A 12,696-nucleotide genomic window follows, 5' to 3' on the forward strand; every position below is an offset into this window, starting at 1 on the left:
AGGGCAGGAAGTATAAAGTGCAGGACCTCCTGCTCAGTTGGGACCAAGACACTGAAGTCAGACAGACCCTGCTTGCTCCTGGAGGCTGACCTTGCTGCTGAACCTAGGGTTGCCACAGGCCACCTACCTAAAGGAAGCAGAGGACACCCTGCTGTTCTAATACACCCTGAGAGGAGGGGAGGAAGTGGTCCAGAGGCAGCTGACCTTGGTCTGGCTGCAGCTTTGCATAAGGCATAGCCAGTCTGTTGTGGTTGGGATCCCTGCTGACCCAGGGGTGGACCACTCTGCCAATGTTAGGACACTAGGTTGGGGTCTGGTGGAGTAGGGTGGGCCCAGACCCCACCTTCCACCCCATCCCAGGGGTGGCAGCCTCCCCCTCACCAGGCCCAGTGGCCTGTGCTCATTGATTGTCTCCTGGAGCTAGGATGCCCAGCCCCTGCGGTTTACTCTGGCTCTGGTACAAGAGCCAAGGGTTAATTGACTCCTGGGTATGCTCTGCCTCTGAATCAAGAAGCCAGAGCTCATTGACTATTGGGTGTGTTCTGCCTCTACATTGAGCGACCAGGGCCAATTGACTGCTGGCTTGTTCTGTGTCTGCACCAAGACACCAGGGCTGATTGACTCCTGGGCTTGCTCTGGCCCTACAACTAGAGCTCAGAACTAACTGACTGCAGGTCTTGCTCTGTCTCTGCCTCCAGAGGCCAGAGCAAATTGACCATTGTGTGTGCTGTGCCCTTGGCTGAAGGGCCTGGAGCTACTAGTCACCTATATGCGCTCTGAACCCTGCTCCAAGGACCCAGAGACCATACACTAAACTGTGCATGGCCTCTGCATGCAGGGCTCAAGGGCTATAGGTACTTGGCTGCTTAGCCTGTTAGCCCAGTTGGGATACTACGCCTCACGCTAATTCCCCTGACACTAGGCAGCGGCCTGACAACTTAGTGAGGCAATGTGGCCTCTCTCCAACCCAGAGGGGGAGGGATAACTGTGCCATGTCTACAGTAATTTATTTACTGTTTTTATCCCTCACCCAATACATATCAGTGTCTCCATGTCTTTACACACTGTATCTCAACTTGTGAACCTCTTCTCCAAAATAGAGAGGAGGGTAAGGTGTCACTATTGAGAGGACTCCCTTTGTCACGCTCACCTAACCTTCTGTTTCTCCAACACTCCTTGTTGGCTCATCTCGTTTGTCACAAAGTGTTAAATTGTCTTGTCCTACACAAAGAAGAGGCATTTTGATCTAGAAAATTAGATAAGGTGCTTCAGGGAGGGATAGCTCAGTGGTTTGAGCATTGGCCTGCTAAACCCAGGGTTGTGAGCTGTCAGATGAGCGTTAGCTTTTTACAATGAGCAGACAAAGCTGTTTCGAAAATCAACACAGCTCTTCATTGCAATTGCTGTGCGGATGAGGGGGTTTCTAGTGTTGTCCCAAAGGATCTCTTCATGAATCTTGGCCTATATTGGGACATGCTACGACCTAGCAAAGATACCTGCCTCAGCAGTAACAGCACACGCTAGAAGAGCGGAGGCTTCCTCAACGGTGTTCCTGGCACAGGTCCCCCTTCAAGACATTTGCAGGGCAGCAATGTGGTCATCGCACTATGCCATTACTCAGCAGGCTAGAGATGATGCCACATTTGACAGAGTGGTGCTGCAGTCTGTGACTCAGTGAACTCTGACCCCTCCTCCTAGGTGACTCCCACCTAGTCCCTACTTGGAATCAATATGATCAAGCTCTCGAAGAAAAAAAATGTTACCTACCTCTTGTAACTTCTTCTTAGAGATGTGTGGCTCATATCCATTCTGATACTCACCCTCCTACCCCTCTGTCAGAGCAGTGGCAAGAAGGAACTGAAGAGGCAGCAGCTCAGCAGGGACCTATGTACATTGCCATGAAGGCACGACTCCAGGGGCCTCCATAGCCGACTCGATGAGTACCGCTAGGGGAAAAGTCTTCCAGTGACTATACATGCGGCGCACGCACTCCTACTTGGAAAGAACATGAGCAACACATCTCGAAGAATAACAGTTATCTACCCCTAGTAACTGTTTTTCCTCAGGGCCAGGATGAAAGAGAACAAGCCACCCCAAAATAGCCTATTGCCCAGGCTAGATCCAGTCTCTCTCTGGCCCCATGAATATGTCATCATTTATATCCGGTAGAACAGCTCCAATAGCAGATCATGAGCAAGAGATACTGTAACCTGGTGGTTAGGGTGGTGCTATGAATCAGGCCAAGTAGGGACTTGAACCTGGGTCCCATGGAAGTCCTCTAACCTCTGGGCTATTGGCTGTTCTGGGGTAACTTGCTTTCTCCTGTGTGTTGTGGGGTTTTTTTAATTTCAGAGGTCTCATTTTTGTTCTGATGGGGAATGAAAATGAATTTCAAAACTTTGACATTTTTCACAAAGCAGATTACGGAGCCAACTCAGCACAGCACCCTCACACCCATGCAGTGGGTATTCTGTGGTTGAACAGAGTAGGAATAGGTGGATCCGAGCTGCGGTGGACCTGCAGAGTTCTTATTCCTATTCTAATTACTGCATCAGCTCCGAGGGGCCACTGAAGCAATGTCACAGTTTAGGGTAGCTCTGCAGGCTCTGCATCACTGAGGCTACTTTAGCCCCCACAGCTCCTGATTATGGGAGGTATAAGCCAGAGTCAAGACAACTTTAGCCCCCAGTGTTCAAAAAAGAGATGAGAGGCTGAATGGAGAGTTAGAGTGAGGCATATGTTATGTTGCAAAGAAGAATCTTTGTATTGGCCTAAGAGTTGCAGGTACCGTGGAGAGCTTGAGAATATTCTAGACCTCATGCCAGAATGAGGATCCATGCAGGAACCCTTTCCCTATCACCACCACCACCCAAAATCTGTTCCTCAACCTAGCACCTATCCTGCCTGGTCTCTAGCCTAGGGAGGTGTCCTTCCAAACAGGCTCTCTTAGTCTCCTCCCTAGATTCCTGTGCGGAGGGGGAAATTTCCAGCCTGAGCATGGCATCAGAAGCAGCAACCCAGAGTTGGGAAGCAGCATCTAGCCTCCTGCCCGAAAACTTGTCCTAGACAGGATGAGGTATTTGTGCATGCTAGTACCTTCTTGGATTCTATACACCCCACCCCGTCTGCTGTCAGGCATACGCAGTAGAGCCTAATTTTTCCTGATCACACACCCAAGTCTCTTTAATTAGTTTTTATTCTCAAACAGTTACAGACCAGCGTGGCCACGGTCCTGGGTGCAGAGAAGTGAGTGTGTATATGTGGAAGGTGGCTCAGTCAATATCACCCACATATGCTGTCTCTTCCTATCATTGGTCACTCCTCAGCAAATGTGGCCAAAGGCATTGTCAGCTGTATTGTGGGAGACGAATGCAGGGTTTACTAACAGTAGGGAATATAAACTAACACCTCCCCCCAAACAACACTACAGTCACTTGCCTCCCAACTGAGTGCCATAATGGAGGTGATGGAAGCTCTGCACCAGCATGATAGGAATGCAGCTGAGCTGCACGTGCTGTAGCACCAAACGAGATCATTCCTTGCTCCAACCTGCCGCATGTCTTCAGACCCAACCATGTAATCTGTGGTGTGGGACAGAAAACTCAACCTCACTGCGCTGCCCCACCACAATCCTCACTCCAGTCCAATCTCGGCATCCCTGTCCTGCCCACACAGTTCCAGGCTGTTGTAGGAGGGCAGCGTTGTTACCACAGCCTCGACAGTGGAGCGGGGTGGAGCACTGGGGCCAGAGGATTCAGGCTGGAAGGCAGTGTTGTCATGAGCACCTTGGGGTGGCACAGCAGAGGCCGGTAGCTGACGGGAGCGGAGCCACCGGAAGGAGAGGATGAAAGTGATGGCAATGAAATCCAAAATCAGCTCGGCGAGCTCTACCACAGAAAGAACAGAGGAACCAAACCAGAGACTCCACTGATTCCCCAGCTGGGAGAGCAGCGTCACCACCTGCAAGAGAGAGATGGGGGTAGTGAGAATTGTGTCTGTGTGAAGATGCTCATATTCCCGCTCACTGCCAGGATCACCACTGCTGGGGCTTTATTCCCATCTCCAGTCCTGCCTCAGGAGGAGAAATGCAGAAGTCAGGGATGCTGCTGCAAGGCAGAGGGGTATGATGAATGGGAAGGGAAGCTGGAGGATGAAGTATGTACCGTGAAGGCAGGAGACTCCCCATTGGTTTTATAATTCCATTCCTCAAAAAATATGTTCACTTTGGCCACTCCATTCCTGTTAATAAGAGAAAGAGATGAGTGACTCTAATCCTGCAACCCCTGTATTGCAGCATACACTCCTTATCCTGCACCCACACCAAATATTTAATCCTCCAAACCTGCAGTTCCCCCATTCGGCAGCCCACTTATCACTCAAACCTGCCGTGTGCCCAAAATCCAGTGCAACTGGCCATACCTACAGGATTCCTCTGAGATTCCTGTGTGATATCCCAGATTTAGGATCCCTCAAATCAACACCCACAAACTCCCACCCAACCCCCAAGCCTTTATCACTCCAACTAGGGTTACCAGATAGCAACTGTGAAAAAATGGGACACGGGATGGGGGTTAATAGGCGCCTATATAAGAAAAAGTCCCAAAAAACAGGACTGTCCCTTTAAAAATGGGACCTCTAGTCACCCTCACTCCCACACACTTTGGTGCAGGGGTGTGCGCAGGAATTTAAATTTGACCCCTTTTGGAGGGGCACAGAAGCTCACTCTCCCCAGCCTCAGGAGTAGCTCACTGCCCCCCCCCATCTCCGGCCCTGGGAGGAGCTTGCTGCCCCCGCTCCACACCTGGCCCCTGGGGCAAGAGGACTCCTCCAGCTCTGGGGTTGCAGCAGGGAGAGAAGACTCCTGCCCCCCAAGCCCCGGGGCTGTGGCTCTCTCCCTGCCACAGCCCTGGAGCTGGGGGAGTACTGCGTCCCTCGCTGATTATTAGGGGGGACCAGTACCCCTGCTTGCCCCCACCCCTTGCACATGCCCCTACTTTGGTGCAATAGTTCCAAACTTACTACTGCACCAAACTCACATCTGACTTTCTCCTAAACTTATAGAATACCTCCACACTTTCAGTTTGATTCCCCAAGTTCACAATCCCTGCCCAAGACTTCACCTCCAACATTACATCAGTCCTTTGTCCAGGGATCCTCCCAATCATTCTGCCAGTCTCTGGACCTGGCCCCCTAAACTGCTCCCCAAATCTCAACTTATCACTGGATCAAGTCCACTGATCTGGGCCCAGGCCCCTGAGAACACTCCTATCCCATTACTAGCCAAGACTGTGGGCCTGGTCCCACGCTCCTGAAGCCTTTTGTCTTCCCCCTCACTAGGTCTGTCTCTGGGTCTATCCTTAGACCCCTGAACTTCCACCTATCTCCATGACCAGGTAAGTCAGGCTCTCCTGTCTTCCCATGACTGGGTCATTCTTCCTGTCTGGCCCTGCACTCCTGGACCCCTGCTTCTCTCCCTACCACTGATTTGATCTCTGTGCTTGGCTCTAGGCCCCTGACCACCCCTACTCCCCTGTTTCTACCCATCATTGGTTCATCTGGGCCCAGGCCCCTGACCCCACCATCACTGGGTCCCATCTCTGGTCCTGAGCCCCAGTTCTGGAGATCTCACCTCTTGGATGTGATATTGTACTTATTCTGTCGGGACAGCATGTGAGACACCCAGTCCTGAAAGGAAAGCACAAAGGGCATCATAGATATACACTACTCTGTGATCTCACCCTCCTCTTGCTGAGGGTTAATAAATGGTGAGATGCATCTGCATCCTGTGTCTGGTGGGATTCCCACAGGAAACGATATCCTTACCTCGGAAACAGTGGAAAGCCAGTGGGAGTGTCCAGCTGACAGCTGGTACTCGGTCACCCTGGAGGAAGACAGATACATTCTTAACCGCAAGGGCTATGGGATCCACAAGGTCCAGTATCAGCACAGCAACCTCAACAACTGGGAACTTTCTCCATATCTAGCACTTCTGCTTTACTCCTTACAGTGCTGCCTCCTGAAAGTAGCCAGACTGCAGCATCCAGGAGCTATCCCCACAGACAGCATTTTTACCCCACTACTAACTTTGTTTCCTGCTGGGACACACTAGATTGACGTAGCTATCTGGATATTTAACTGTTCAAACACTATTTGCCCCATATATTTGAATACTTGGTTTGGCAAATCAAATTCTCAGCCATTCAATGAGCACTAGGAATGAGACCCTCATAGGAGCGTAGGACTGGAAGTGACCTACTGGGCCAAGTCCAGTCCCCTGAGATCTCAGGCAACTATTTCATATAATGGTGTTCATAAAGCTCTAGTTTTTAGCCTGCTGAGACTTACTCGCAAGGTTTCCGACATTTGCTGAAACAGCCCAGAACGTTGGATTTGAATTCAACCTGGAGTTTGTAATAACAGTGACCTGAGCAGGAAGAGAGAAAACCAAAAGTGAGCTCACTCTTATCTGTGCAGGGAAGAGAACCTCTGGGGCATGTAGATGGGTGATGCGCACTCAGAACAAGGTAGCACCCTTGGAGGGGCTGAGAGCTCCAGAAAAGGAATCCCCTAGAGGACTTAAACAGGGGAGTTGGGGAGCTGATAGCAGGGGATAATGGGAAAGTCTTAGTGTTGGGAGTTGGAGGGTTTGGGGGGGGGGGGGGTTCATTATGTAATTCCTTCTGCACTGTCAGCACTTACCCCATGCTATATGCTTAGTGTAGTCACAATACTCGGCTCCAGAGGGTAAGGGGTAGAAGTAATATGCACAGCCACAGCGCTCTACCATACTGATCTGGAAACAGGAACGAATGCAGGCCTGGGAGGCATGAGAGAAGGGGAGAGCTCAGCAGGGGAATCTTCACATCCCAGCATAATCAGGCCCAGAAAACACATGAGACCCACTCATGGCAGGGAATGACTGAGATTGTATCCCAAGGAGGGCGAGGACAGGTCTGGAATAGGACCAGTGGTGATGGATTACCTGCTCAGTGTATCGGGATGGGTACAGGTTCTGTACTGGCACATCACTGCCATCTTCAGTGCAGTCACTGTAACTGCCCCCAAGACGCATTGTCGTCTCCTGACAACAAACAGCAGCTTGTCAGTCTTAGAGTCAGAGAATTTAAAGCCAGACAGGACCACCAGATCATCCAGTCTGACTGCCTGCACACCACAGGCCATCCATCCCCAATCAATAACAAATACGATGGTAATAACCTCCCAGTCCTCACTCCTATCTCATGCCACCAACTCCTTCCTGCTATCCCCCTTTTCCAGCCCTTCCCTGATTAGTAATGGCTCCCAAGGTAATGTCCTCCCCCTCAGTCCCACCCAGTGTTGCCACCGTCTAGGGTTAACTTTTCTGCTCCCCATATCCTATTTTCACGGCAACCCTTCTGCTCCCTACTGACCAATCTTGTCCTGACACAAGTCTTCATATGGGTACACAGTGAAGCCCATGCTTCTTCCCTCATTCTACCCCCCCTACCTTTCTCATGCTGATGGAGGTCTCCATACCCGGACGCACATTGAAGCCCCCATCATCCATGAAGGCTGGTTCATTCTGCTCATGGACCATCACCCGGGCTCCCGTCACTGTGGACAGCAGTGGGATATAGTCGTTCTGCTCTGTGCGCACTAGCAGAGAGAGGCCTGTAGAGGTTTCAGAGAGTGAGAGGCGGGATCAGGGCCAGTCACTGGGGTGGGGGGACAGCCGAGAGATCACACCTGGGCTAGTGGGGGAGAAGGAGGCAGCAGAGAGTGGGGGGAATCTCAGCTGAGTCAGAAAAGAAAACTGGATCAGGGCTGGGCCTGAGTGGAGTGGAAAGTAAGGGGGTCAGGCCTGGAGAGGAGGCAGAGAGTTGGGGATCAGGGCTAGAGTCTCTGGAGGCAGCAGAGAACTGGGATTGCAAAGCCAGACCTGGAGAAAGCAGAATTTGGAGGAGGCCTGAACTTTTGGCAATCAAAACTCACATGGGTCATGGTGGGGATGCAATCCACCATCACACAGGGGAATAAGCAGAGGAGGATCTTGGTGCTCACAGTTCTCTCCCACCCCCAAAACTCTCCTATTCTAGATACACATCTCAATGGGTTCTCCCCACCTGTCACGGGGACCCTCACCATTATTGATCCCAGGCAGGGATGACGTCCACAGGCTGCTATTGCCATCATTGAATGTGTAGCAGTTCCCATAAATAGGATGATGGAAATGGGTGTAATTCCTGGGAGAGAAATGGAAATATTCAGATTAGAGCATCTAGGCATTTAGGGGAAAAATCCCCAGGAGATGCTGTAGGACAGGGTATTCTAAAAGGAACCATTCTTTTTACCATCCCATAGAGAGGAACTGAGAGCAATACAGAAGAGTAGTGTCTGTAGTGTAAACAAGCCCTGAGAAGTGGCTCAGAGAAAGATTATTTAGCAAGGTGCTGAAAATGACTTCTGAAGCTGAAGAGCTGTTAGATTCCTCACGTTGCTAACTCTGGAGGAGGATACAGTCCCCTAGTGTGGACCCAGTTACAGCAGTATAAAGATCCCTTTATACAGTATAACTGCACCCAAACTAGTGTATGTACCTGTATCACTATTTCAATTATCTGAAACAAAGGGAAAAGAGCACAGGAAATACCCCATGGCACTTAGGGGTCAGTGAACCTGAGGAGTCAAGACCCCAAGGGCAGGAACCAGAGCCCATAACTTGAGATTATGGGATCCAGGAGGCCCAGGAATTGGACAAGGAAGAATGCCCCAGCCTTGGGCCCTGGCAGCGAGGGTAACAGTGTTCTCCAGCAGTATTGTCTTGGCTTCTCCTTGTACCCAGCAAGGAATGCAGAGGTTGTTAAGATGGGATATTGGAGCCCCTCAGCACTCACGCCTTGTCACATGTAACCTCATTGAAGCGGCAAGCATAGATGAAGTTCTCAAAATTGGACTCATCCAGGGCCTTTGTGTTAGGCATCCGTGCCAAAATGTTGATGTAGTGGAAACTGTACCACTCACGCACAGCATCTACACCTGAGGAATATGTCTGGTGGAAACAATCCTCATTGGTCTCGTTGCACTGCAAGAGAAACATCAGCTGTCTCAAAGAACACAAGTCCACGAGGAGGGATGAGGAGACATACCTTACCTATCTCCCCTCCTCCCCCCCAAACATGGACAGGAAATAAATTCAGATTATACTTGACAAGTGCAGCTAACAGACATCAGCCTCTCCCCCTACCCCAGATTCTCAATTGGAGAGAAATTCCTGGGCAGATGGAATGATCAAGAGGCTGAGGAAGGAGCAAATCACAGTGAAGTTATTGTAATGGGCTGTGCAGAAAATGAGATTGTGGAGTATACACAGGAGCTTTCAATTCTGGAACAGGGAGTCCCTCTCTGTGGGTGTATTTACACTCTGGTATAAAAGTAAAATTTAGATCAAACTTGCTACATCACTCAGAGGGGCAAACAATTCAAACCCTAAGTGCTGTAGTTAAATTGACCTAGCCCTGCTAGGCTGAGGGAAGAATTCTTCCATTGATGTAGATACTATCATGGAAACTACCTACACTGACAGAAAAACATCTTCCATCAATGTAGGAAGCATCTACACGACAGTGCTATAGCAGCACTGCTGCAGTTATGCTGCTGTAGCACCTGTAGTGTAGACATGCCCTAGCCTAGACTAGAATTTTTGCTCCTGCTGCAACTCCAGTTAATTGATTGACAGTTGAGTACACTCTAGAGAATGGATGGAGAAGGGGGACAATCCTTCCTTAGATCCCTTAGTGAGAGACTGGGCCTTGAAAACAACTTCATCAGATTTCCAGTGGAGGGTGGAGCTGACGCTGGTATGAGAGGATCTAATGAGAGATTAGGAGTTAGGCAGAGTCTATAGAATACAGGAGAGAGAGGGATCTATTCTCACCAGGATGAAGCCAATTTTCCAGTCATTTTTGTCCACTGGAGGACTGTTCCCCTTCAGGCTGGCTGGTTCATCACGCTTGTGTCTCCTCAGGGGGTGGCGCTGGACATGGTGAGACAGGCTCCTTAGGCTACGTTTCCGGCTGGATTGGGCTCCCCAGTTGCTTTGTACCAGAGACATATTGTAGTTATAAAGATCCATTAGTGTCTGATGGGTGATACGATCCAGTTCATCCAGCTCCTTCTGGACAGCACTGTATCTGTGACATGGAGAGAGTGGACTCCAGAGTTAGGGCTTGTCTCTATTGGGCAATTTCCCACTATAGCTCTACTTACACTATAATAGTTCTTTGGCTATAGCTAGACAGGTATAAGTCCCCACGTGGGAATGTAATTACTCTGCTTCCAAACTGTAGTGGAATAGTTATTCCAGTACAGCTATGTAGGGAAATTTACCCATGTAGACAAGCCCTTCATGTCTCAATATCACCTGTAGGGGCACTGGGTATTTCTCCTGATCCAGTAGGAGTACAATACACAGAATATATACCTGTAGCTCCTGGGAGTTTGTCTCATACCTGTAGGGGTTGAGGGTGCACAGTGTGACAGCAGGGAAGGTCAGCCTGTCTGAGCTGAGGTTAAGGTTCAGGTTGACAGGGAAACTGAAGTACTGCCTGTAGAGGATCCCAAATTGCCAGTACATTAGGCCAAAGGTGAGGAAGAAGAGCACAGACCAGAAGGCTGTCTTCATTTTGTTTCTCTTGGAGCAGACTAAGCGGATGGCTCCATGGATGGTTGTGTTGTTACAGAAGAACTGGAAGAGTTCATGGTATGACTTGTGGAACTCAATGAGGTCCTCCTGACACTCCTCCAACTTCTCTGCCACTTCCTCCACCTTCTGCTGCTTCTCTGCTTCTTGTTTACATCTCCTCAGTCTCTCCCCCGCTGGCACCTTCTCTGCCTTCACAGTCACAACCTATGACAGAATAAGCTTGGAATCAGGCAATATATAGATACTAGTTATGTCTACCATGACCCACCGAACTCAGGAAGCCTCTGCCTGCTGGGACCCTTTAGCCCCTCCACACACACCCCTTACCATCCTCCACATTCCAGCCCTTCCACACACACACACACACACACCCATTCTCCCCCATGCCCTGTGGCCCCTCCAGACACACATTCTATCCTCCCCCATGCCATGGCCCCTCTACACACACACTATCCTCCCCCATTTCCCAGGTCTTCCACACACATACACACACCTCTATCTTCCCCCTTGTCCAGAGTCTCCACACACACACACCCTATTCTCCCCCACACTTCAGTCCTTCCACACACTCCCCACATACCCTCCCTGCTCCAGTCTCTCCATACACACCCCCAGACCCCCTCCCTCCTTTACCCCAGCATTCACTCTGGAGGAACCCCACCACACCCTTCTTCAGAGGGTGGTGTTTAAAAGCAAGGTTAGAAGCAACTGAGTAGAAAGACACTAACTTGATGCATGTTGACCTATGATGCTGTTTCCACTGAGCTATGTGGACTCTGCTTTCCTTGGAAATGAGGGGTCTCCCTTTGGTGTTGTCCCCCTGTAGGAGTTTCTCTCTGCTAGGCGAGATCTGTGCTCTGCTGTGCCCTGGGCTCAGACTCCTGGCAGCTGCTTTGCCTTGGTGGTTAGGATTAGACTGGTTTCTTTCCAGCTCAATCTGGCAACCTGTCCTGCTCCTGCCCTCCCAGCGCTCCCCGCCCCCGCAGCTCTGGGGGAAAAGAAAAGCCTCATTAACATCTCAATATCTCAGTTGCTAGAGAAAAGGGAGATGGGAAGGGGTAGGGGGGGAGCAAGGGGTGGGAAAGGGCAGGCCGGGAGGGAACGGGCGACAAACATACTAAAGCCCCAGGAGTGGCCCGTGTTGACTGGGGACCACTGTAGAGAAAATAATGCTGTGGTGTAGGGCTTTCACTGGGGGCTTGGGGCGGCCGCAGCTCTGAGCAGCCAAGAGCAGGGCCGCCCGGGGGGAGGGGGGCAAGAGGAGCAATTTGCCCCGGGCCCAGAGGCCCCCACTAGAATTTTTCGGGGCCCCTGGAGCAGGGTCCTTCACTCGCTCCGGGGGCCTCGGAAAACTCTTGCGGGGCCCGGGCCCTCGGAGCTTCCTCCGCTCCGGGTCTTCGCCGGCGGGGGGTCCTTCCGCTCCGGGACCCGCCACTGAATTACCACCGAAGACCCGGCTGCACTTCGGCGGGGGGGGGGGTCCCGCCGCGGGTCTCGGAACGGAAGGGCCCCCCGCCGCCGAAGACCCCAGCCCCCCGGACTCCTCTGGGCGGCCCTGGCAAAGAGAGGATTCAGGTACACAAGCATGCAGCCTCAGGGGCCGCGCTCTGCTGAAACACCAGGGTGGGGCTTTGAAATAGCTGAGCCGTTTTAAGTCAAGGACACACGCACCCCACCCATCCTTCTGACTCCCTGGGCTGCGATCTCAGAGCAAACCGGTACTGACACCCAAGAGCCAGCCGGTGACCTCGCGTGCACCCCCCCTCGCTGCCCGCAGAAGGGAGGAGGAGGAGGTAAGCAGCGCTTGCTGCTCCCAGGTAGGGCTACAGACTGCTCCCAGATCATTACTATGTTCCTCCCCATTCCCCCCGCCCCTTCTCCTGAGCTGAGAACACAATGTCCCAGCAAGAGGAGAAAGAGAAAAAAAATGTTGGCAGCAGTGTCTCAAGGACATGGGGACAAGTCAAGGTAATGTAACAATAAGAGCGGCTACCTGGGCTGGGCACACTCTC

At 51.3% G+C, this 12,696-nt stretch overlaps 1 protein-coding gene across 1 annotated transcript; it reads right to left on the minus strand.

The window, feature by feature from the left end:
- Positions 1-3,166: 3,166 nt before the first annotated feature.
- Positions 3,167-11,905, minus strand: SCNN1A (sodium channel epithelial 1 subunit alpha). Its single transcript, XM_050943028.1, has 13 exons — positions 11,413-11,905; positions 10,491-10,888; positions 9,917-10,172; positions 8,877-9,064; positions 8,125-8,225; positions 7,490-7,653; positions 6,983-7,081; positions 6,700-6,817; positions 6,346-6,424; positions 5,824-5,881; positions 5,630-5,685; positions 4,164-4,239; positions 3,167-3,960 (listed from the first exon to the last, which is right to left on the minus strand). The coding sequence occupies exons 1-13, from the start codon at positions 11,419-11,421 to the stop codon at positions 3,634-3,636; spliced, it is 1,929 nt and encodes a 642-aa protein (XP_050798985.1). The 5' UTR covers positions 11,422-11,905; the 3' UTR covers positions 3,167-3,633.
- Positions 11,906-12,696: the final 791 nt, after the last annotated feature.

The sequence above is a fragment of the Gopherus flavomarginatus genome, chromosome 1 (assembly GCF_025201925.1).
Source record: "Gopherus flavomarginatus isolate rGopFla2 chromosome 1, rGopFla2.mat.asm, whole genome shotgun sequence".
Taxonomy (NCBI): domain Eukaryota; kingdom Metazoa; phylum Chordata; order Testudines; family Testudinidae; genus Gopherus; species Gopherus flavomarginatus.

What these genes read in the sequence shown, in the direction of transcription:
- SCNN1A (XM_050943028.1), bottom strand. An exon ending in CATCCCGATACACTGAGCAG is followed by an intron (nt 6,818 to 6,982) that starts GTAATCCATCAC and finishes CATGCCTCCCAG; the next exon opens with GCCTGCATTCGTTCCTGTTT. An exon ending in GGGAGTCTCCTGCCTTCACG is followed by an intron (nt 3,961 to 4,163) that starts GTACATACTTCA and finishes TCTCTCTTGCAG; the next exon opens with GTGGTGACGCTGCTCTCCCA.